This window comes from Dermacentor silvarum, chromosome 6, assembly GCF_013339745.2.
Source record: "Dermacentor silvarum isolate Dsil-2018 chromosome 6, BIME_Dsil_1.4, whole genome shotgun sequence".
Taxonomy (NCBI): domain Eukaryota; kingdom Metazoa; phylum Arthropoda; class Arachnida; order Ixodida; family Ixodidae; genus Dermacentor; species Dermacentor silvarum.
Window position 1 is genome coordinate 126,510,282 of NC_051159.1, and position 25,920 is coordinate 126,536,201.

At 43.7% G+C, this 25,920-nt stretch overlaps 1 protein-coding gene across 1 annotated transcript in view; it reads left to right on the forward strand.

Moving 5' to 3' along the window:
• The window catches only part of LOC119455946 (uncharacterized), a 162,023-nt gene extending 137,001 nt beyond the window's left edge, over positions 1 to 25,022 (forward strand). The window contains exons 3-8 of the mRNA XM_037717495.2: positions 4,497 to 4,632; positions 16,221 to 16,354; positions 17,931 to 18,132; positions 18,725 to 18,858; positions 19,774 to 20,044; positions 21,935 to 25,022. Of these exons, the coding sequence (XP_037573423.1) occupies positions 4,497 to 4,632; positions 16,221 to 16,354; positions 17,931 to 18,132; positions 18,725 to 18,858; positions 19,774 to 20,044; positions 21,935 to 22,029 (972 nt within the window). The 3' untranslated portion in view covers positions 22,030 to 25,022. The remainder of the gene's footprint in view (positions 1 to 4,496; positions 4,633 to 16,220; positions 16,355 to 17,930; positions 18,133 to 18,724; positions 18,859 to 19,773; positions 20,045 to 21,934) is intronic.
• Positions 25,023 to 25,920: the final 898 nt, after the last annotated feature.

Genomic DNA, 25,920 nt, shown 5'->3' on the forward strand with positions numbered 1-25,920 from the left:
AATCGCATAAAACATCACTGACGCGAAAAAGTCATCATGACATTATTTAGAAAGTTAAATGCGCAGCTCGCAACACTAACGCGTCGAGTGGAGATCCCCGCCTATACAATAAAAATATCTGTTTACTTTTGCAACAGTTGAAATGTTCGTTCTTCTTTGCCCGACAGCACTGTTATCAAAATAATGCACACAGCAAGCAATCGGTGTTTTTCTCGTTCAAATACTGGTGACTGTTATCCGCCAATGGCACCCGTCTATCAACGACGGCGATTCATTGACATGTTCCTCTTAGCGTTCTGGGCCTTCTGAGCAGCACGATGTGCTGCCGCCAAAGACAAATACTGGGAGCAGCATTCATGAATTTAAACAGGCGTGTATTGCATTGTACGTACTGCACTGGAGTTCCACTAATGAGAACCGAAACATATATGACAAAAAGTTGATCGGATGGTTAAGCTGGGTCTCGGAGGGACCGATGCAGATGAATGCATAATGCATGGAATGTATAATGGATGAGATGCGTTATGTATTTGTTCAGATTAAGCATCCATAAGACGAATACGTTCTTTAATATGGTTAACATCTTATTTTCACAGCAGATATTGAAAATGGTTTCAGTTTCAAGTGAGTGTGTCGATAGAGCGTCGTTGATGCTCATACGTTCTCCTTTATTAGGCCATGTCGGTACAATTTAATACCAGGTACGCGTCATTCTTGAGAAATACAAAGTACCTGTCATTTCTGTGCTTCATCTGGTTTCACGATTCGCCACAGGTGGAGCGTATCTCTGATGAAGCTTGAAATTGATGACGTCTTCTATTCCCATTTCAAGTCACCATCGTCACAGCCCCCCTCGTCAATTTCGCCGGCGCAAGACATCCTCTCGCGCCGCCCAACAACGGCGTACATCAAACAATGAAGACGAACACATTTAGGCTTAGAAGAAACAATGAGGAGAATGAACGAGCTGCCCTTTTGTAAGAGACTGCGCAGTCCTTCAGTCCGCCCAGCCCAGACGATATGACGACCAGCTTCTTGCATTTCCAGAAAGAAAGAAAGAAAGAAAGAAAGAAAGAAAGAAAGAAAGAAAGAAAGAAAGAAAGAAAGAAAGAAAGAAAGAAAGAAAGAAAGAAAGAAAGAAAGAAAGAAAGAAAGAAAGACCAGCGCACTTCTTGCTGTTTTTTGTGCGCCCACGACCACCGGATACGCCATCTACGATGGCTATCCGTTGGTAAGTTGGCAATTGGCGAGCTAGCTTTTTCTCATTTCGCACGTTCCTCACTTAGGATGATGACGACGAGGTTCCGTTGGGACCAAACCATTGGTCTTAGGCCTTTGCGTCGCGGCTCACCCCGTGGGCGCAGCGAATGGCTCGTCGCATGCCTTTGTTCTGAGCTGCGCGTGAGCCCCTGCCGTGCAGGGTCTGAATCTCTTCCGAGCATTCGCGGCGTCGTGAGTCGGGCAGAGAGAGAGAGTCGCTATCTTCTCAGTGACGACGTCACCAGCAGAAAAGAAAAGAACGGAGCACGAGGCGAGCCCTCCCCCGGCATTCGCATTGTGCTTGCAAGCCGCGTGAAACGCGAAATAAAAATATGAAAAGGAAAAAGCATGAACATCATTCGGCTTCTTCCGGGGCAAGCGTGCCTTCCCTATTCGGCGATGTCTATAGCGAGCATCGACGAAAGGCCCTCTGAAGGCACTGCACTTATACACCTCGCCCCGGTGAATTGTTGAGCCATTTCTGAGAGTGCGCGCTGCCTTTGTTCTCGGCGTGCGTATCTTTGCCGCCTTAAAGGCTACGCCAACACTGTAATGTGCGCGAGCGCACGCCGATGTTCCAGATTGACCTATTTTTTTTTTTCGCGAGTTGTGCTTTTCACCGCGGTACAGAGTAGATTCACTTTTCGTCTCTTTCTTTCCCTCTTTATTTCATTCATTCTTGAATCTCCTTGATGCCGATATATATTTTTTAAATAAAAGCTTTCTCTTAGTTGAGTGCTGGCAAAGAGACAGCGGTGTAAAGTAGTGGGAGCTTGGTTGGGCGGGGTGTCACCACCCCGAGTATTCTACTGGAAGTGAGAAAACTCAAGACGGAAGTGCTCTTATCTTTCCCTGCACGAGCGCGAAATGCAAAGGAAGATACTTGTGTGGCTCTCTATAGGACGCAAGTATGGCCTTGAACTTTCGTTGGCCGAGGCTTGAGAGAAGAAGTTTTGGCGAACGAAACAGGCGGAGTCGTACGCTCGGATGAGGGAAACTGAGACTAGAAGATCCTGAAAATGATCACTGTAGCTGCTGAAAGCGCTGAAACGCACGCAAGGTGTAAAAAGAACTACGAACACGTATCGATGTCATTAAGGAACGTAAAACGAACACTAAAGAATAATACTATAGATCACTGTAGACTTGTACCCTTCGATAACTCCGTTTTCGGCAATTTCACGGAAAGGGGACGATTTCTAAGTTTAAAAAATAAGGTACAATCTTTCTTTCATAAAAACAAAACATTCCGGCAGCACCTATTTCGCGATGAGATGGTGTGCAGCGACACCCTATTGCCAACGCCAAAACGTGTACGTAGCCTGGCTGCTCGCTCCTCCCACATCACACTCTGCGCCACCTAGCGCGCCACCCCCACGAAGTCCGCGCATGGCGCGGTTTTGATTCCGCTGAGAACCGGAGAAATTAGAAGGATAATTTTGTGTCATCGAAGAGCGGCACAGACCAAGCGGCACATATCCGGAGCTCCAAGTTGGTACCAGAGAGGTTCATTGAACAGTGCTATACATACCTGCAGTGCCAGCATTTGGCTCCTCTAGAATGCAACGTATTCCATCCTCACCGATAACGAATTAAGTAGGCCTGGACAGACGCTGTGAAAATATATTACCTCACGGCGAGTTGGCGCGGCAATTCGAAGGCGGTATCACCACCTGCATTTCGCTGTTGCGTCATTTCTGGCTTAGGAAGCGTCCTCTCGTGGCAAGGGCGGCATTTTTTTTGCGTATTTTAGCATAATTTACGAACACAGCTAAACTCATTTTTGTATTTACTATTCACGTGAGCACGCGTAACAATAAAACGAACGTCAATATTTCTTCGATTTTCGTTGCCTCTCGAGGTATGATTGCAAATGAAGACATCCGTACGCCACCGTTTGCAACGCTGCGCATCTTTGGGAGATACGAAGGTAATCCACAAGGTTCGTTTTGCGGGTATGCGTCACCACCATGCAGCCTTGAGGTGGTTCCCGGCAGAACTTTAATTATCTACAGCAGCACGCTGACACCTTAAAAGGAGAAATACCACTTACGCGTATTACTCACTCACATACCACTGGCACATCTGTGTATGGAAAGATGGTGCGACAGCGTGCACTCAACAGCCTAGCCCTTCACAAGTTCCTCTCGCATGGTGCAAAGTTGTTAAAATTAGAAACTCACCCTTTAGGCGTGTCACTTGCTTTTTTTCTGTTTGTTTTTTTGTTTTTGTTTTTTTCATAAAACATACGTAGACACCGCCTTGCTTCGCAGTGAGAAAATATTAACTAGGCTCTCGCATAATGGCGTGACAGGCTGGATGCTCCTCTCTTTGTCGATTTCAGTCTGATCGGAGCTTCCCGAATGAGTTAATGACCAGAGGGAATTAAAGCCCAGGGCGAGCGGCGTAATGGACCCAGTCTCTGAGCATCTGGTTGCCGTAAATTGGAGTATGATTGCCGCCCTTGATGCGTCCTCTGACTTGACTTTTCTCCCGCCCGGCGTCCCGAGGCGAATGCTTCTTTCCAAGAAGGACCTCGTTTTGCTTCTCGCATAATTGGGCCGTGATGAACGAGAGAAAGACCTCTGTCATCAGCGTGAGAGGCCGGCTTAACGACTCCCGAGTTTGCGTCTGCGCATGTCAATGGCTATAGCCGCAGTTAGCACCAATGTGTCTGCTTGTTGAAGAGGCCGCGTTGCATTGTGTCAAGGCCAGTGGCTCAACACCCATCCGCTGCAGCTGTTGTCCTTTAAGTGCCGTTCTGTATAGCGCCTGCATTTACCCGCTCGTGATTTGTCCATACCCTCAGTGTAATTCTTTTGTCTTGCCACGGTTATTCAAATGCGTCTGTCATGTCCAGACCGAGGGAGACATGTACCATTGCTGGTTCTTTTAAAGTCTCAATGACCATTGATCCTACAAATGTGGACGATTCCATCGAAAGGTCATTGAAAATTGCCCGGGATAACTAAACCGAAATTTCGAAGCGCACAGTATCGAGAGTCACCGCTAAAGCAGAGCTTCAAGAAAAAATCTCTCAGACATAATTTATTTCACGGCTGTAATTTGTTGCATCTAAAGCCTTCCTATGTTTCCATCATACAAAGGAACGTGAGAACGAACAGAACAGTTTGACTGATCCGTAATTGTACCCATGGACCTAAAAATTCAGGTGTTGATCACATTCAGAAACTGTACATCTATTGTTTTTGATGTGCTTTCCTGTACTTGCGCAGACAAGCCGGAGTTCTGTGGGGAGTCTGTTCCTCAAGGAGACGGACTTGAAGTCGGAGGGCCTCTACGCCTGCGAGGTGTCGGCTGACGCGCCTTCCTTCCAGACTGTGCGTTCCGAAAAGGAGCTCAAAGTATACGGTGAGTATTCAGCCTGATCTTTCTGCTTATAGACTGTGGAAGCCTGAAGGCACGCTATTGAACCAGTGCACTTCAAAATAGGGGACTAAGGAACACGCCGAAGGCCAAGACGCACGTTGATTCGAATGAACTACCTGCCATCTTTACTTCAATGACCACCTCGGTAACATTACAGTGCGACTGTGACGCGATGAAAAAATTGCGCCTTCATAACCAAAATTTTCAATAATGGCCAATGAAAAAAGACATTCTTAGAATTCTATTAAACGTCAGACGAGATTAAACACATTCGGATGTGTGAATAATGACACCATAGATTTTTTCATGCGGTATATGCGTAATATGATTTCCTGTGGCAATAAAAGAAGTCATTGCGAAGAGGCTGTTCTAGTGTATCGCATTATAACTGTATTCGCCTACACAAGAGCCTGGTTATTTGAGACTGGACTACCAAATTCCCCGCTCTGTGCCTTATGGGGCTGAAATCCGTGATGTGGAACATTTCATCTGGTTGTACCGGCCGTTCGAAGAGGAAAGAAAGGCATTGTACTTCGCAGACTACAAAAGGGAGGTCTTCGACACGGGAGCTCCCAAGACAAGCTTTATAACATTTCATTAAAGGCTTCAGTAGAGCTTCGCTTCACACAGATTCACAAATGTGCATTGCATCTGCATAATATTTGTATGTGTCTGGAACTGAAAATGAGCTGACTTCAAGGAACTGATAACATATTGGCCTTCAATGCCTCCTTTTTTCGCACGAAACGCGCAGAGCGCCCTATTTTACGTGAAAGAAGCGCAAACTGTCATTCAAAGTAGGACTGGCACTCAGACGCAGAGTCTGTGTTTAAGCCCTTCATTGGTTGCTTTTTGTGGCTGTCCCGGCTTGCGTCCTGCCTACTTTGTTGGAATTGTTGTTGCTAATATTGCATTGGTTATAAATAACCATGTATGCTTGTACACTGAAATTCAAGTGACAAGTTAATGTTGATCAAATCCCGGCCACGGCGGCCGTAATTCGATGGGAGCGAAATGCGAAAAAACCCATGTACTTAAATATAGGTGCACGGTAAAGAACCCCAGCTGGTCCAAATTATTCTGGAGTCTCCCACTACGGTTTGCCTCATAATCAGATTGTGGTTTTGGCACGTAAAACCCCATTATTCAACAAGTTAATGTTCACGCCACTTCACCGGGGCAAATACGGGTACACATTTTAAAAATTATTTTACATTTCAATCCTCTGTGAAATGCGAGACAGTTACTAAGTTAAAGTAAATAAGCTATATACTTACTCTGAGTGCCATTGTGTTTGCAGGATCGCCATATTGCTTCACATGCAGCTATTTTGATCTCAATAACAATTGTGACATTAAAAAAGGGGCATTTAAGCAGTATTTGCATGATTACGTGCACGACAGTGATACTAAATAATTCCAGTTGTTCTTATCTTTACATCACCTCCCTCATGTTTGCTGGCATCACAAAGATTGCAGAATTATCAACACATTGTGACAGGAGGTCGCTTATGCACTGCATTCACGTCTCACTGGAACCACTCCATTGGTTTATAATGACGCCAAATATACTTTCTTGTGATGAGCTTAAAACACAAAACGGTAAAAATTGGCATGGTTGAGGCGGAGAGCACGACGGTCACACATCGCGCGATCGACGCGCGCAGTCGCTGATATAATTAGAGTTCAACAACTACAGCGCAAGGCTAAATGCTCCTGTACATATGTCAGAAAGTGCCTACCAGCATTTATGACTGTGCTACAACCACAAAGCAGACAGTCTTTTGAGGATATGCACGACGTATGGCACATGTCAGCGCGCAGTGGCTAGCAGACGACACGAGGCCCCATCCACACTAGGCACAGTTTTGCCAGCGTTCGCCAGGCGGCAACACCATTCGATATCGTGAAGAAGCACAAAGGAGTTCACACGTGCTCAAGCTCACTTTGCTTGTTCGCATCTGTTTTCCTTTTTTGTGTCGGTGTACGCGTTGTTGTTGTTGTTGTTGTTGTTGTTGTTGTTGTTGTTGTTGTTGTTGTTGTTGTTGTTGTTGTTGTTGTTGTTGTTGTTGTTGTTGTTGTTGTTGTTGTTGTTGTTGTTGTTGTTGTTGTTGTTGTTGTTGTTGTTGTTGTTGTTGTTGTTGTTGTTGTTGTTGTTGTTGTTGTTGTTGTTGTTGTTGTTGTTGTTGTTGTTGTTGTTGTTGTTGTTAACGTCTGTGGCTTCTACCCGCGATGGGGGATTGGCCAAGAAATGGGTAGATTATTCCAAATCAATATCTAGCATAAATTTCCGAATATCTATGGCATTAGCGTTGAATGGCGTAGAATTATCTGTTAAAATAAAATCAGGAAAGTCAGATTGAAAGAGTAACAATTAATTTAAAAGTACAAAAAAAAAAAGATAGAATTTAGCAGAGCATTCGGTTGGATTCTATAATGTTTGGACAGCGGAGCAAGCATTCTTTTGGCTGAATCCCAAAGCGGAGGCCCCGAACGAAAGAATAGGCAGGTTCTGTTAAGTCCAGGAAAAGTACTCCGAAAAGGTATTTCAAATAATTTTTTTTCTTGCCGCAGTAAAGCGGCGACAAGGTAGAAGAAAGTGATGTATCGTCTCTTCCTCATTACAAAACGAGCAGAGGGGGAGGGAACCAAACTGGGACCTGTGTAAGTAAAAATTCAGGAGAGGGAATGCGGCAACCTAATTTGGTGAGAGAGGCCTCAAGCATCTTTGTGTTACAGAATTCGCTACGCCAGGGAAATGCCAGGTGCTTATAATCTGGAGAAGCAGTCAGAACTGAGCTTGATAAGGCTTTTCTAATTGATCGCATCCGAAATCTAGCCGCCATGATGTGTGCTGTCACTGGTAGAACAGGAAGAACAGGGCCGGAAAGTGATGCCTTTGCCAGTGAATCGGCAGTCTCAAAAAAAAAAAAAAAAAAAAAAGAAACCTTTGTGACCAGGTACCCAAATGAAATGAACACATTGCACATGGGCAGGAACTAGCAAGTGAAGAGTTTTAGCATGGGCGAATCACTATAGTAGCGGTAAGGGAAGAGCAGACAGATAGGAAATCAGTAAGCATTGCAGCTGTTGTAGTCGTTTGGTCTAATTTCCGTAAAGCTAGGATAACTGCCAAAAACGCAGCCAGAAAGATAGGCACAAAATCAGGCAATCTCAAAGAAAAAGATCAGTTGAGTGCAGGGCAAGATATTCTAATGCCAGTTTTTTCCTCGCACTGTGATGCATCTGTCGCAATGATAATGCTTGTTCCTAGGGTGCTTAAGTGGTCTTGTAACATGCCGTTAGGATGCCGCAAGGTAGTAGTTTCGCGTCGTTTGGGAAAAGGTCATCAAACCTGATTGCCGGGTAATTTGAATGCGTATTGTAGGAAGCACATCGCGAATTTGCAAATTTAGTGGCTCAAGTAATGTTTGCACAAATATAATATGTGGTGTATGAAACCAGGGCCAATTAACGGGAAAAATAATTCTGGATCGAAGATGAAAATTATTTGAGGATGGCTTAATAGTGATTCATATCATCATCATCATCATCATCATCATCATCATCATCATCATCATCATCATCATCATCATCATAAGCCAATATTTATGTCCACTGCAGGACGAAGGCCTCTCCCTGCGATCTCCAACTTGCGCCTGCAAGTTGGAGTACGCTAGCGCAAGACAGGGGTAATTGGAGATCGCATATAGTCTTAAGAAAATCTGAACGGTCAGAGGTGAAATCGGCATAAAATGGGTGGTATTCTCGCTTCCAGGTATAGTACGGCATTTGCAACGTATTTTGGAAGGCCTAAGCACAGACTAGTGCCTCACGTTCTAATAAAACTAGCGACCGAAGCTTCTATGACGGAACATCTGTCAATAAAACACAGCCAAATTCTAACACCGGACGAACGTACATTTTGTATACCATCAAAAGTGATTTTCTTCGAATATCTGTTCTTCGATTGCTCAACTTGCGCAAAATGCCCATTGTACGAGCTCCTTTTGTCGCAATATGTTCAATATGCGGCCGCCAGATAAGAGTTCCATTATAAATAACTCCAAGGTGCTTGAGTGACTCTACTTCTGGGATATCTTCTAGATGATAATTAAGCGATATGTGTACTGGGTCTTTAACGGGAAGAACAAGGATAGCATAGTTATTAGCATTCAGGTTTAAGTGTAAGCTATCCAGCCAGCCTTCTAGTTCCCTTGGATACGACTGCAAAATTTTGTAAAGGGAGTATATGTCACTAGCCATACCAAAAAAGGCAATGTCGTCAGCATAAACATAGGTACTGACACCTGGGTGAACGGGGGTTCTGGACTGGACTGGAAAACTTTATTTAGGTCCTGCAGAACGCACTTAGGGCGTAGCGGGCGTAACGGGGATTCTGCTCAGTAAAATATTAAGTAATACTGGCGAAAGTACCGATCCCTGAGGCACACCACTTGTTTGCGTGTGTTTACTAGAAAAAAAGCCGCTTCGAAAACAATAGAATTCCCTCTCTTTTAAAAATTCATGCACCCATGCTACAATATAACCTGGAAAGCCATGGCCCTGTAACCGATCTGTTAAAATGGTATGTTCAATGCTGTCATAGGCTTTACATATATTTAAGGTAACTAAAGCCACACATTGTTTTTTCTGCCCGCTGATGTTAATGCAACTTTCAAGGTCTACATGCGCGTGCCATATTGACTAGCCAGATCTAAATCCAATTTGACAGGGACTCAACAATTGATTTTCGTCAATAAACTCCATTATATACCCATGAAGCACTCTTTCAATAAGTTTCACTATGTTTGATGTCAACGCAATTGGTCTTATGTTGTCGATAGTATACCCTGCCCCTTGCTTTTTAAGTAACGGAATAATTTTGGTGATCTTTCATTCATGTGGAACCCATGCATTACTAATAGAGTAGTTTAGCAACTTCAGAAGCTCACTCGGGGTTTCTTGGAACAATATATTTAACATTGCGCTTGTTATTCCGTCGGGGTCAGGCGCTGTAGTTGACAACCGTAACAGGACCTGTGCTACTTCCGAATAGGATGCCTCTCTGTAGTCCGAGAAGGCAGGAGTAAATACGGAAGCTTAAAGGCACGTTGTGCACCGGCTCTCCAATCCTTTGCCCAATAGGTCTAAGGACTCCTGCATTTCCTGTGAGGTATAGACGATTGAGTCTACATTAACGCTCATTCGAAGTCTGTTTCTAGCACAAAGCTAATAAATAAAGCACGCTTGTTTTTTTTTTTATTTAAATAGACGCTCAAAATGTTTCTTATCGTACTCATCATTTATGTGTTTAGCAGTACGTTTGAAGGTTGCCGAAATAAATTGATAATCTGTCCAATTTTGTGGGCTCTGATTTCCAAGTTCTTTCCAAACAGCTTTCCTTCTTCGATAAACTCGTGTGCACTCATTGTTCCACCAGGGACTAGATAAGGTACGCTTAGCTGTCTGAATTACGAATTCAGACTTTTGTCGGGACATCTGTAACGCTGAACAAATATTCAAGCCAATTTCTTCATCATTACTATTAGTTAATGATTAAATGGTGTAGCGCAAGCACTCTTTACACTTTTTGCAATTAACAAATATTCTGCCTTGTCGTTCAACTGATGTTAAAGGGCATGCAATTTCAGAGTATACCGGGAGATTATCACTGTTTGCACAGAAATCAATCGTAGTCCAAGATGTCACGGCAGTACTTGTGCTAGAAAACGTCAAATCTAACACTGAGCGTGATTGCCCACGGACAAATGTAGGTCATCTCATATTTAAGCATGAAAGGTTTTTATCTATGGTCCATTCCTATAGACGCGTCCCACATGCATCGTCTCTGTAACCCCGTGACACGTGATGCGAGTTAAAGCCAACAGTTTGCAGCTAGAAAGCGCACTATTTAATTGGTATGTACTGCGTACACCCGTAGGGAAATAAGAATTAATAATCGAAAATGAACGGTAACCTGGGATGCTGAGGTTCACTGCCAAAATTTCACGTTCCGGAGACATTAACTTGAAAGCTATTTTCGCCTTATGACAGAATTTAGATAACAACAAAATCATTAAACCACCTCCTAGTGAAAGGCGATCTAATCGAAAATATTGAAAATCTTTAAAATGAAAATTTTTCTCAGGAGTAAGCTATGTTTCTTGTAAGATTATGACGTCAGGATTGAGATGTGTTGTTAAGCAATTTAAGTCTGTTGAAGGAGAAATCAAGGAACGACAGTTCCACTGTAGCACTTTTAAAAAAGCTATGGTGATGATCTACTTGATCCAATTACTTCACCGACTACCGCCGCAATGTACTCTCTTGGATGCCAGAATGAGAAACAGGATTCCCCTTTTGTTTTTGGTATATGGGCAAGACGCAGTTACTGGAGACTCAGTTCGCTTTTGCAGCCAGATATCATGACCTGTTTCCATATCATCCTGTGACTCTGACTGACGCGAAGGACAAGGATCGGATCCAACAAACGTTGGGTCCGATCTGGTACTCAGCGCTAGGATGGAACTGGCTACCGGTTCTGCAGCACAAGCAGTCGATTTGGTGATTGGTGTCGCAGCTGTTTGCAACCGCTGCGTCATCTGAGCAGTAAACACTTGGGAAATACATTCTGTAACACTTCTAACAATATGTTGTATAGCCTTTGTCATTGCTTTTTCTACCGCTGGCTCAATGAGTTTAGACAAGCTATCTTCATTTAAAGTAGATTGCCTCGCAGTGACACCAGCGCATCCAAAGGCTCTTTCCTTGACGATTGCAATAGCTTCTCGCTGCGAAAATCGTCGCCTGTCAATTATCTCGAGTACCTATATTTCATTAGCTCTTGCCGAGCAGTTTGCATAGTCAGCCGCATGGTTTCCTCCACACAGACAGCATGTTTCGGCTTCAGCTGTGCACTCATTACGCGGTGTACTCGGTGTTGGCTCAAGCGTCGTCTTCTTCCGCACCTGGCTCGTTCGCGCCCTTCGGGTTGCGCTCGTGCTCGGCACGCGATCATGGCACTGCTCCCACGTTCGTCATCGCCGTCTTCTGCCACACACAACTGGCGTCGTTGCCGCTCTCCATTCCAGCGTTCACTTCTCTTCTGTCGTCGTAATGGGGAGGCCGCGTTTACGGGGGTATGAGCCATTGCTTAAGGGGGTATGAGCCATTCATTCTCTTACGTGACGGACAGATTTAATTTTGAAGCAATCTAATTTTGAAGAATCGCAAGCGGAAATAATGGTGGGTGAATGCTGCTAACCACGCCGCCGAGCAAACTTGAGACATCGAACGCAAGCGACAGCAGCGGCGAGCAGAGAATCGTACAACGCAACGGAAGAAAAAGTTGCACGAAATGAAATGGAAGGAAAGGGAAGGACAAGTACTACGAAAGAGAAGGAAAAGTAGTAGGTCAGGTACACACACGACAAGCTTCGCTTACCCCCATTTTCTCGACAGGGGAAGGGCTGGAGATTTTTTTCTTCATTCCGGCGTGCACTTACTTCCCTTTCCCTTGTCTCCACCATTGGACACAGTGCGTTGTTTGAAGTAGAGCGTAAGGCAAAAAGAACGCCTTGTCATCTCGCTCGTTCCTTGAGAAGCAAGTTGGAAAAAGCGAGGACCTCGATTCCAGGGTTTTATGTACTCGTCGCGCCAACGCCCTAGAGCCCTTAATAGCTCAACAAGTTCACACTACGATTGAATACAGCGGATGGCTGCCGATAGTTGTCCAGGCGTCCTGATGTGCCACTTTACCCGATGGCAAGCTCTCGGCGCGGCTGTAGACCCATCGCCCGGCCTCCGCGGAATGGTTAATAAATTCTTCATTCTCGATCCACGGCAAAACCAATAATCCAGTAATACAGGTGGGCCGTTTCCAACCGTCTGGTATTCCGTGGATTGTTCCTAAGGTCACGTGAGAGATTTAGTCCGAATGAGGGAGCCACGTGGGGTGTAATGGTGACGAAAATCCCTCCGCTGCTTCTTCACTCACACAGACACATTAGGGACCGCAGAGGCATTTGTCTTCTCGGGTAGATTTATCGGAATGATACAGCTTCGAAGAGACAGGTCATAATGAAGAACAGCTTAAACTAGCAAAGCCACCGAGCGATGGTATGTAATGTCGTCAGTCATTCTGAAAAGAAGAAAGAAAGGAACGATGCAAAGCATTCTAGATTTAAGAATTTATTTCAAGAATTGGCTCGCGATGATTCTGTGATATTTCAACCGGAGCAGCGATGGATCAATGTCACGCCACCACACTCACCGGTAAGCCCTCTGGCGGTAGTTTAGAAACCGCTTACTCGATGCCCATGGACGCGTCTGTGCTCTGATGACGTTTATGATGACCTCAAGCCATGGCGCATGCCTACTACGGAAGATTGGTCAAGAATTGAGCAGCGTAGGCAAAACGCATCATGTATCCTGATTGACTTTTAAAGTTCAATAAATAGAACTAATAGGAAATAAGGAGAGCTTTTGAGCAGTCACACGCGGGTGGCACCTACGGCTGAAGGAACAGGCCCAAGATTGTCAGCTTCGTCGCGGCGCTTCGGCGGTACACATATGCGGACGTGAGAAAGCGGAAATCTCAATGTCTCCCTCACCGTCGAAAAGGCACGGCATGTCGCGTGGTTGCCAGACATATACGAGCCAAATGTACCTCTAAATCTGCGTGATCCGAAGCGCGCGCTCGGATGATTTATCGCGGTGGGGCCAAACATTGGGACTTCGTCAGCGAATGTGCACCTAGGTTCGACTGCCTCGCAATAAGACGAAAAGCTTTATCGCGTGTTCCACGCTCTCCTGGGAGCTGACGACGAGGTTTCTCTGTCGTATATTTGCGGCAAAATCAGCTTACAACGCTTAACCTTTGTATTTCCTTCCTAACCCTTTTGTTGCTGGAGAATATTACGCACCTAATGGTTCCAGGAGGGTTCTCTATTGTTTTACCAGTGACGACGGGGCCACGCTTATGGAGAAAATTGCGAGGGAAATTATGCTCTGCAGAACGCGGTCACATTTGAAGCAGATAAACATTGTCCGGAACTGGTAAGTTGGCACAGAATATTGGCGTAACGTTGCAGCTAAATAGATGGTTACGGTTGTTTCTTGAAATTGACTAGAAATTGACGAGAATCATATTGTTACTTGAAATTGACGAAAAGTTACATAATCTAACCGTCTAGTGAACAACACATTCAGCTCTCATTGAAGGCCCCGCTTTCTCAGAGGATATTTAGGCAAAGTGACCCATTAGCGATTGACACATTAGCGTTGCTTGGCACTTCGTACATTTCATGTTATTGAAGATATGAAACTGGCGTAAAGAAGATGAGAACGGCGATTGTTCCGTCGCCTTCCTTGCTTACTTGCTTCTGTCATGGTCTTTTCTACCCAATCTTTTTTTTATAATGAAGGATTAACAGTTGCCTGCAGAGAACTTCATAATTTACGCGTGCATTTTTTCAACTTGACATGTACTGCAATTGTTATCGTCGTGTTTACTGGTGCCGGCCGGATGAGCAACATGCGAGGTTATGGTCATTTTCTTTTTTCTCTTCATGCTATATGAGTCCTTCTGAAGCACTACTCGAAGTGGAATCCATCCAGGAATATTGTTTTGACAGCTTCCGCGCAAATTGGGAGAATAAAACTCAGGCATATGAACAAGTTAATAATGAGTAGTTTGACGCACATGTGTCCAGCCCTTAGCTATGTCTTTTCCTTTTTGTCCTGTCTCGTCGTCGTCTCTGCTGCAGAGTAACATTCTGCTTGCACAAAAGATGCTCGAAAACCAGAGAGTCCATGTTCTTCGAAGTCTTAGAAAGGTGGCAGAATTGGCTTGTGGGTATACCATTATTTGGTAGTGCAAGGACACGCCACTAGGAGGAAATCAGTACTGCTAGCTTCTTTACCACTGGGAACATCAATAGCGCTAAATAGACAGAGACAGACATGAACTCTCTGGTTCATGCCACATGCTATATCGTCGCCGCGGGTATGTGCCCGGCCATGGAAACGACGCTGAAGTAGCGCGCGGGTAGAAAAACAGAGACGACAACGACGTTGCGTTTGCTGCTCATATAAAGTACTTGTATACGTGCTGTACGCCTGCTTCCACGTCTCCTGCGAGGTCGTGACAATATGTCATTTCTTGTCTTTTTAACTCTATTGAGGTTCCCAGTATGACAGAACAACTAGCGCGAATCGAATCGCCTTGGCCAAATTTCTTTACCACCTTCTTTTCTTTTTTTTTAAATTTAAGCTTCTACTACGTACTGCTTCACTAAGTAGGGCTGTCATACGACGCAAATATTGCAGCGCAAGCGCTTGCTTTGTCGACAAACGCAGTACTAAGCGCACTTAATTATTATGTGAGGTAGGCTGCTAAGTTTGATAACGAATGATAAATAAAATAAAAGCAAAAATGACTCTTCGTGTGTACATGACTTAGTACGCGGGAGAATTCTGTGCGCGTGGAAGCGGAGATAATGTGTCGTCATACGGCTTTGATGACGCCACGTCGCAGATTTGTGTGTGTTCATGCTCATGTGCGTTTGGATTTGTGTGTCTTTGTATGGGTGCGTGCATTTACATGCATGTGTATACGTGGGTGCATGTTTGTGTGATACTAGATAAACGTACACGGGCATCCGCCCCTCCTGTTCGCCGCTTGTTCGCAAATAATCATCACTCTCTGCACCTCTCGTCAGCTACATCAGTCGGTCAAAGAAAGAGAGGAGGTACGCAGTTACAGGAAACCAAGATTCTGAAGGGAATGGAATCGCAAACACGATCGTTGGGGTCCTTTATAGTGCTGTGTACGCTGCGGTTCTCTTGCCCAAAGATACCGTGCATTTCGCGGCTATAGAGGAGAGCAGCGTGTTCCCACAGCTGCATTTTCCCACGATTCGTCCGATAGGAAAAAGAGAAAAGCATTAGTAAAAGAAGTACACCAACAGCACGACGAGAGAACAATCTCGGAGGCAGAACCCGGAAGAGGAAAGCTCGAAGACGATAGAAGAGAGCCCCAGCTGGCAGCCGTTCATCTGCCAGCTCAATTGTAGGTAGCACGAAAGTGTTCTGCTTGATTACAGAAACGGACCACACATTCAGCCATGTTGTGGAACTCGACTAGTTTGGAGACTGTGATTGATGAAAGACATCGCAGCCTTGGAATAAAAAATTGTTGATTGAGTTCTCCATCATTAACCAACACAATTAAAATTGGCAGCAATAAATACTCTTTGTTTCGAGTTCGTCATTATAGGAGTCCTTCTATTTCTAGCTGACTCATCTAGTTTGTAATCGAGGCACGCAAGTGTGTGTAAATACATAGCAACCCACGCTCTGAACGCACAGAAGCAAATATGTTGCACTTATTTTAGGTTCAATCCACGTCAATCACTGCTTCTGAGAAATGTTCTCTCTTTTTTTCTTCTTTTTTTTTCGGTGAATAAGAATGACCACGAAACATTGAAATTAAGAAGTGTTTTTTGAAGGATGTCACTGTTGACACCAATTATCCTTTCTCGTCTGCTTTTTTTGCTCTTGTTACAGTGCTACCCAAGAAAGGCCCCGAAATACGCGGCACAAAGCCTCACTACAGGGTTGGGGACTTGGTCAACGTGACATGCCACGCGGGAGCAACAAAGCCACCGGCGGTGCTCACGTGGTACATTAACGGTGAAGAGGTCGGTTTGCCACTCGCGTTATGATCAGTTCCCGCCTATTCCCCAAACTATCCCTCATTTTGATTTCTGGACTAATCATAATATAGAGCACAATGCAGGGTATATCATAGGGCATATTATAGGGCTTAATATAATAGCGTCTGTTTTATTGCTGGTAAATTGTCGTCAAGAGAACATCAAGTGACAGCTGTACCATGCCTTAACAATGGTCTGCGTCAAATTTTCATACACTACAAATCATGGTTGCCTTTAGATAATTTCGCTTGCTGTTATTTCCTGACTGCCAGGAACGCTAATTGCATCTCGGTACAAATTTTTTCATCACTTGTGTTAATTATTTTACCTACCTGCTCACTTGAACGGGCAAGCGCACAGTTCAGATCCACTGAGAACGTTCTATATGCAGTATAAAATTTAAGTTTCTTATCACTTAAACGGATATGCCACAAACTCCTTAGTATCCATCTTTTCTATACTATTAATAATTCAATATATATACAAAGTTTTGCGAGCGCGTATAAATTTTGCAATGGAATGCATAAAATTGAACGTATTATATATTCTTGCCAACCATCTTTAGAGATACGTCTATGATGCTGCCCAGTACACATGTAGTCTGTCATTAAGATAACGATTTACCTAAGGGTAAACTCCCGCTTCCCTGTTCAAATACATGTAAAACACAGAAATGCTTTGATGAGACAACGGCTGCGCTGATTTGAATGGATTTTTTTTTTGTATTTGAGCGAGAACGTTAAATTCTAGTGACTCAAGGAAGGCAATTTTTAATTTAGGACCGGGAATTTTTTTTGTGGAAATTGCTGGAAATTGGTAGGTTTCAAAAAAATTCAAGCACAAGGTTTGCAAATCTGTTACTCTGCACTACGAACAGATATCGCAGTTCTGTAAATTGCATCCGTTAGAACATCGAAAGCGGACAAATTTGATATATGAATTGACTGCTTACGTGAAGTTGTTACAATGTCTACGAGGGTTTTGCAAAATACCAACACGCAAATTTGTGGCATATTTCGAAGTATAATACATCAATTTTGCCCCCTTTGAGTGTATTATTAGATTCAGTTTACAAAATTGTAATATCGTTTCTATTGCTGAGGTACAGCGTTGTAAACTTGATACTTGAGTTGCCTTTTTTTTTTCATTTTTCTACTTTCAGCAATTCTGGTTAAATAATGACAGCTAAAATAAAAACCCGATTCATAGAGCCGTTAAACTTTAAGTTTGTCTTCTAAATGGAACAAACCTCATAAAATTCTGTGCAATGCTTATCGAGAAAATCGATTCCTCCATTCTCGTTTATTTAGATGGAAGCTCCTGAGCTAAACGTTCCCCTTGGTAGACGTGAAATCATAGCCCGATTTTCAAATATGGCCTCAAATTTCTTCAGAATATGCTTTCATTAAACTGAGCCTAATATATACGCCCAGTCATTGAGCATAATCGGTTGCATGTTTTCTTACGAATTAGGTAATTCTTGTCGAACACGTCAAGAAACTTTCCGTAGCTTGTTGTCTGTGGAGATTACAAACTTTCACTGGTGTTTTGAACGACGCAGGTTCCCCCGCAGTACGAGAAGATGTATCCCATCTTCCGTGACCGGGATCAGCTGTACCACTCTTCCCTGGGAATCACCTTTACGGCCGAGCCACGCCACTTCAGCTACGGCATTATGAAACTCAAGTGCACTGCTACAGTGTCTGAAGCTTACTCACTGTCTAGCGAGGAGATCGTCGCAGCTGAAGATGCCAAAAGCACAGGTGCACAGACGGCAACTTGTTGTGACAAACATTTCGGTCGCATTAAACAACGTTCCCAGGCTCATGGTAACGATACAACTAAAGTAAGCAGAATTTTGGTGTGTTCTCTGCATTTTCTGACAATGGAAAACGTTCCCTGGCGCATGGTAACGGTACAACTAACATAAGCGAACTTGGGTATAGTGTTCTCAGCATTTTTTGACAATAGGCGCTATGAAAAAGTGAAATGTGACCGCAAAGAATAATATATCAGGTTCGTTTATCTTACGTATATCCCTTGACATAAAGAACCGGTTTGGGAGGCAAACAAAGCGCTGTATATTGTGACTGCGTACACCTTCCACTCGTTGCAGTGATAATCAGTACTCTATATCTCTCTGTTTTTACGAGTTACAGTTCGCAGAGCCTGTTATTGAATGACACACAACGTGAGAGCTTCGAGCGTTGTTATAACAAGTCCACGCATCATTCGAAAACAGTTACTTTCCAGCTACGCCAAAATATCTCAACCTGAGGGCCTCATAATTATTCCCGGAAGGACTCGCACCCTACGTTAACCATATTACACAGTTACTGCTATGTTTTCTTGCAGGCACAGACGACGACAAGCCTTCTATAACAGGTGGGCAGGCGAGCTACCACGTGGGCGACCTTGTGAACGTCACCTGCAGTTATTCGCGTTACGGGCGTCCCGTCGACCTACAGTGGCACCTGAACGATAAAGAGGTACGTCACTGCGTTCTCGTCAGTTTCACTCTTAGCGCTATGACCACGTGTACAGTAAACAGGGTGGGGGAGGGTTACTTGGAAACGGAGTAGTATGCGTTTTATGCACCTCTCTTGCGAGTAAAGAGGACTGTGCGAAAGATAGGAATGTCAACGAAAGGGAACATGTTAGCATGCGCAAACCCAGACACCTTCTTCCACATGACTAAAGATGAGGAAAAAGTTGAAACAACCTCAGATCCGAATCACGGTATCCATTACACGTCCTAAGTATTGTCGAACACGTGTATGTTATTGTAAACAAGTATTTCACAGCTAAAAATCTCATTTCAGGGCATTCAACAAGCCATTATGCAGGCATTGTAGATTTGACGAAAAGCACCCAGACTCCGCTGATTTTCTCCGGTTTTTGGACTCCTTTAGTGAGACAGAAGCAAGAAACAAACTCTGTCCTATGCTACGCATTTTCTTCTTAATCTCGTTCAAACTCCCTCGAGATGTTTTGCAGGTGCCTGCACATAGAGCGATAACACTGGGCAACCATTTATATCTTCCGTACCCCGCCCTTGCGACTTTCGCTCCTGAAAACTGCAGCTTACTACGCCACTGCCTCTTCCCAGTCAATCGTTTGCTGCGCATCCTTCTGCGCAGCTCCGCAATACCCCTAGAACTTCGAGCTGTTATGAAGATTTGCCGGCACGGCTGCTAGCTCATCCGCCACAGACGGACAGACATGACGCATAAACAGCATTGCATTTTAGCTCAAAACTGCTCTAGCAGTAAAATGTCCATGAAAACGTCTCATATAGCCCTACAGGTTAGGAAATGTCCAGGAACAGTAGTTGTCCACGGCCATTCGATAGGTCTGAGGCGTATAGCTACATTAACAGCCGGAATCCCGAACGCTGCGCGCAGGTGTCGAATCGGTACCTGGTCCACTACCCGATGCAACGGCTCGACTCCGGCCGCCAGGTGACGTCGCTGGGCCTCCGGTTCACGGTGAGGCCGAGCCACTTCATGCACGACGAGATGCGCATCAAGTGCACGGCCACGCTTCAGAACGGCGGGAGGGGCCCGCCGTCCACGTCGTCCTCGTCACCGGGCGACGCGTACTCCGAAAAGGAGTTTGTGCTGGGCAGCAGCCATCGGTCGTCGGGGCTCCACGTCCCTGGACACTACGGCGCCGGTAAGTGGGGCTGCGCCACATGCGACTGCTCTCACAACCCTAAATGTGGTGCCGCATTCTGTCTGATTAGCGCGAGTTGAAAGATGCCAAAGCTTACTCTTCGTAGATTGCTTGTCTTCTCTTTGTCCATGAGACCATTATATATATATATATTTCAATTTCAATGGCAGCTAATATACCCCTGCGCTTTCCTTGGCGTCTTTGCCTGTTGGTTTTATATGGTAGTGGTTAACAAAAAAAAACTGAGCCCCCCTTTGTATATATATATAGTAGTAACTGGATTATTCAATGGGCCAAGCGTATTTAGGAAAATCAGAAGCACAACTTCGTGGTTATCTTAGGTTTATTATTTACACAACAGTTTCGGTCGGTGGACCGACCTTTTCCAATATGTATTTCCTCAGTGTTCACACCTTGAGCTGAAACACGTACTTGGACCGCGGCCTAGTGTCGCCTGTGCGTCTCCTACTACGAAGCAGATTCTAACTTATCTGCGAGACACTCGTCTTAACGAAATACTTTAACTTTCTACGTTATGTTATGTTATGTCACGTCATGTTATGCGTGTGTTATGGGTCATATAACCTGGCCTACATATTTAATTAGCTTCATATTCACCTGGTGTAGCACGCTAAGCGTGCCGCAAGGCAAACCTCACCAGTATTTATTTAGGAGCCCGACTCCCTTATTCGGTAATTCTTTTTTTTTTTTGCACCCTTTTGTATAAAAGAGAACTTCGTGAAAGGCGCCTTTTCTTTATCTGCTCATGTTCTATTTTCTTTCTTATATGAATGACCAACTACAAGTACGTTAGAGAAGCAAACTTATTCAAGCCAGAATTTTAGTTCTCATGTCGACACCCATCCGTTAGCCAATAACTTCAGGGATGTCAGCAAAATGCTACGAGCCGACATTTCTCGAAGAAGCTTATGTAGCATTGCTGCTGAGTATTCGGGAAGGAAGGGCAACGTCGCGAAATATACGGCACTGATGCAGATAAAGTGGATGAGACTCGGGACGGATACTAATAAGATCGATACGAATCACAATGTGCCGTGCCCCTGGACAGCCTCGACAAAAGTCTTACTTGTAAACACCTTTTTTTTCTCTTTTTTTTAACACGAGGCCCACTGTGCCGCGAAATATTTGTCCGCTAGCTAGCATTCGTAGTGACCGCCAATGGTTATAAACTGCTATTAAATTTACAGTGGCCGAACAAAGGATGTCTCAGGCTGGAACCAACGTTTCAACAAGGAGTCCTGGCGAAGACAAGTCAATCAATCAATAAATCATCAATCAATCAAGTCAATATTTATTTGCAGCAAATATGTTGCGAGGAGCGCCAGGTAGAAGGCTGGGCAAGGGACGCTGGCTTTCTAGCGTACACACGGGACAAAACAGAAGTGGCCTCGGTTTAACAGGCGCAGCTATGCATATTGCAATAGAAAAAAAAAACAATGAAACGTACAAAAACACTTTGAAGCGCAGTAAGTGCGTTAAAGAAAGTTAAAGTCTGAACATTACAACTGTGTTTCTTAACTCTTTGAAAGTGATAATATAAATATCAAAACTCTTCTCCCCAGAAAATTTCTTTGAGTGCCGGCAGAATATGTACGGTATATATTTATTCACGCGCCATTGTTTCGGCCGTGGTGTAGCGCACACTGGTATACGTTCTTTCGCAAACCTGCTGTACTCTTTGCTGTGTCATCATTTTTAGCTATTCCAACTTTATATTTGCCGGAGAGTTACACTCTAGTCAAAACATTGTCTCCAGACGCATCCCTTCTTCGGACCACTGTTGACCATTCCAAGTCGCAGTCTTTCTGTGAACCTCTTTATTATTTTGATCTCTGCAAATCAGGCTTTTCTCCCTACTTACTTTTGCAGTTGCTGACTCGAACACTTCATCGCGGCCAGTCTCTCTCTCCATCCTCCTGCGAGGCTCGGCGATCGCGTTCGTCGTCATGTGTGTTGTTCGATGAGCAGCGTGGATCGATCGTGACTGGGAATTTCTGCGGTGTCGTTCGCGCGCCTCCTGTAACACCCTTTGACTCAGTTTGGTTGTCGTCTACGATAATGAAGTATCAGCGCCCTGCTTTTTTTTCTTTCTTCACCTGCCGACTTCATTTGTGCCGTTCTTTTGGGACTGAGCAATGATGTACATAATTCAGTGCCTTTCATTCACGTCCTAACTCAGATTGTTGACAAAGAGAGGATATGCTATGCGGTTGTCACACCGCTCATGTTTGTGTGTGAGTGCATGCGTGTGTATGAACAAGGCGTGATGAATGGATTGAGCGGAAACAGTTACGTATGAACAACGTGGTCGCATAGGCTTAAGAAGACTGTACATTACCAGTGTACTGACTTATAGAAGGCGGTGTCGTTGACTTGAACAGACAGATATATTTGATGCTCGGTCGCGCGCGTTTGGTAGTGTGGTGTCTCAAGGTTTCAAAACTAGTCCTTTTATTTGAGTTGTTCTGCGTGTTTTCTCTTTTGGAAGCATGTGAGCACAATGCACTATACTGGAAAGAAGAGCAGGGTCCATATTCGCAAGAATTATTACACTTGAAGTGCTTGTAAAAGCTTTGTGAGTTTGGCCCCAGCTCCTGTTTAATCCTGTACATAGCAGTGTTTCCAATGTGTCTCTTCGCTATAATATTATTATATTGCAGATGTGACAGATGGCATGCGGCGAAATTTATCAGTAAGGTTCAGATGAAACAAACTTCACTTATTGTGTGAATGAACACAAAGCTAATTAAAAACGTAAGATGCGGTTCTTTTGTTAAAGAATTCAGTCAACAAACAAACTTTTCATGTCAAAGAGGTGTGATTACTCGCCTGTGTGTTTCTTACTGGAATGTTGTAAAGATTAGTGTACAGAGACCAACTTCCTTCCTTTGAAAGACTTTCGGCGAAGAAGTACGTCTGAGTGTCATGAGATGCTATAAATCACAGGCAAAACATCCATGCTGTTTGTATAACCAGTTCACAATTTCGCAACAATTTATCTTGGAGATTCCAGAAAAAAGTCCAAGAACAAGGCGTGTATGTGCCGATGGGTGTGCAGTGTATTTTTGTGTGTCTGTTTCCTTTGTGTCCTAAGACGCCAAATACGCATTCCTGCTTTAATTAGCCCTCCAAATTTTTTTTCACTTGCAGTAGTGGCGCTTGCTGCTTTTCGCACTTGGATCACGTATTTATTAATCAGATTCGTCCTGCATACGTTTCTTAAAGGGAGGCATTGTACCCTTATAGCATTGACTTGTAAACCAGCGCCCTAAGCTACGCGAAATAAATTTCATACACAGGGAGCTAGAAACAGTCGCGCTTGTGCGCGTTTATAAACGGTCATATCGATGCCTACTGGATCAGTGTGTAATATAAACAGAGTAATAATAAGAACGGCGCATAAATACATATTTCATAGGGGCCCGTGAACAGGTGATTCTACTGATCCATCTATTGGTTGTGTGTCCGTATGATATTTATTGTTTCTTCACATTCAAATATTTGTAAATAAATGTTTCCAAGGCGTCTATCCTGGGACGCGCATGACGGGGACGAAACATAGATGTGGAATTAATAGCCAACATAACGATGGCCTTAGGAACAGCGTTGATGCATATCAACGATTGCTAAAAATGAAACAATTCAAACCCTGCTTACAGATCCCTCAGTACATTATATACATGCGAATAAATCATCATGGTTACCTAGGCCTGACCAATATCTGCTCATCATGAAACCTCGAGCAGCCTGTATCAAAATGGCGTTTCTAGCAAGACGTTTCTATGTGCATTTCTGTTGAGAGCAGCTATCTTGAATCATTAAAAAAAGGTATAGATTTCCAAAGAACACACAGCTAGTGTGTCAGTACAGACAGGTCAACCATGTGTCCAAGGCAATCCGACTAGTGCGATAACGCAAACGTTATCGATAGTATAATATTAAATCTAATCGGAGTTCTTCGCCATAGCTTTCTTCAATTTTCAGTTGATATGCAATGTCGCTGAGGGTCACGAGCATTAAGCCTGATACCGGCATGCTCTGACTGGGTTCAGTTCTGCTATCAGCATTTAAATATTTTAACTACAAACAGACGTAACTGAAAAAGTACTTAGTTGAACCTATTTTAAAAAAATAGCGCTATAAAGGACTAGAGTTTGAGAGCTTCGTTCAAAGTAACGTCGCTAAACAAGTGCAGAAAATCAAAATGCATAGGTCAGCGTCTAGCTCAGCAGTCTCGTCACTAGTCGGAGCATCGGCCTGCCAAGCAAGCCTTGCAGGTGCTAATTTGGGAGTGGCGTCCTCACTCCTACGGGTTGAACAGTGTGACGTTATCAATTGACGGTGCTTGTTCGCGGATCCAAAAGATGTGTAAAAGCTTCCCGCTCGTGGTCATGTGTTAAACGACTCTCACCTGTGGACGTACATATCTGATAAGCTACACACATTAGTATGTCATGTCCGAATGCCAGACTGAAACCACCTTACAGTGGCGTTTGTATATACACGCACACCTGTAAATACACTTTCGCTCATCGCTGAGTATAGTAGTGACGTTACGAGTGGTAATTATTGCCTGTTAGCGTCCATTAAATGTTTGATAGCTTTTGTCCCTTTTGGTATGACTGTCCGGATATTTCGAGCCGAAATAAACCAGAATCGTTGCCAAAGTGACGGAACCCTTGGCCGTATAATGTAAATATTCTATTCAAATGTCATTATTTTTGGCCCTGGCTAGCATGACGTCCCACCTTCGTTATCGCCGGTATTGCAACTCACTATGAAGCGTGATAAAAATTTAATAGAAGGAAAAAAATCTTACAAAATACGGCCCCTACTTACCCTACCGAAGAAATGCTAGGTGCTGTAAAAGTGTCATGGAACAATATCATGTATCATATGGGGTAATTGAGGTTAATCATACAAAACCCTACATATAGGGTATTATATTAGTAGGAATACATACATACATACATACATACATACATACATACATACATACATACATACATACATACATACATACATACATACATACATACATACATACATACATACATACATACATACATACATACATACATACATACATACATACATACATACATACATACATACATACATACATACATACATACATACATACATACATACATACATACATACATACATACATACATACATACATACATACATACATACATACATACATACATACATACATACATACATACATACATACGTGCAGCAGTTGTTTCTGATTGAATCCGACCTGCTCTCAAATATTTTCTCATGGAATAAAAACAGTTGTAAGCAATTGCTCACATTGCTAGCATTTGGAAAGAGAAAGTGGCATACTGTCATATATATGGCTGCTCGGATATAACACCGCGCTCTGTTTCTCTCTTTGTATCTTTGTATACACACCATTTGCGCACACTGGTTCTTTGCGCTTGCGTTCAGTAAAACGCGATTTCAAACGCGTTCTGTGCATATGAAACCCGCAGTGCAGACTGTTTTTATTGTATTTTGTTCCATTCCTTTTTGAAAGTGAACGAGTTTTCCGACCAACACCGGAAACAGTATTGCTGCGGTCATAATGCAGGCCTCCTAAGGCCACAGAAGTCATTAAATGTATGAATGTGAATGAGAATAAAAGACTATCTTAATTTGTTTCTATTTAGCGAAAATGTGTTTTTATTGCGGACACGGCACATTGGTTAGCATTAAATTGTTTGCCCCGCCATTTCTTATCACTGTACATGTATCATACCTAAGAAGTAAACTTTTTTTTACGTCGAAGTAACCAGGACCAAAGGTAAGCTTTTCTGAGTGAGTGATTGATTGAGTAAATGAGT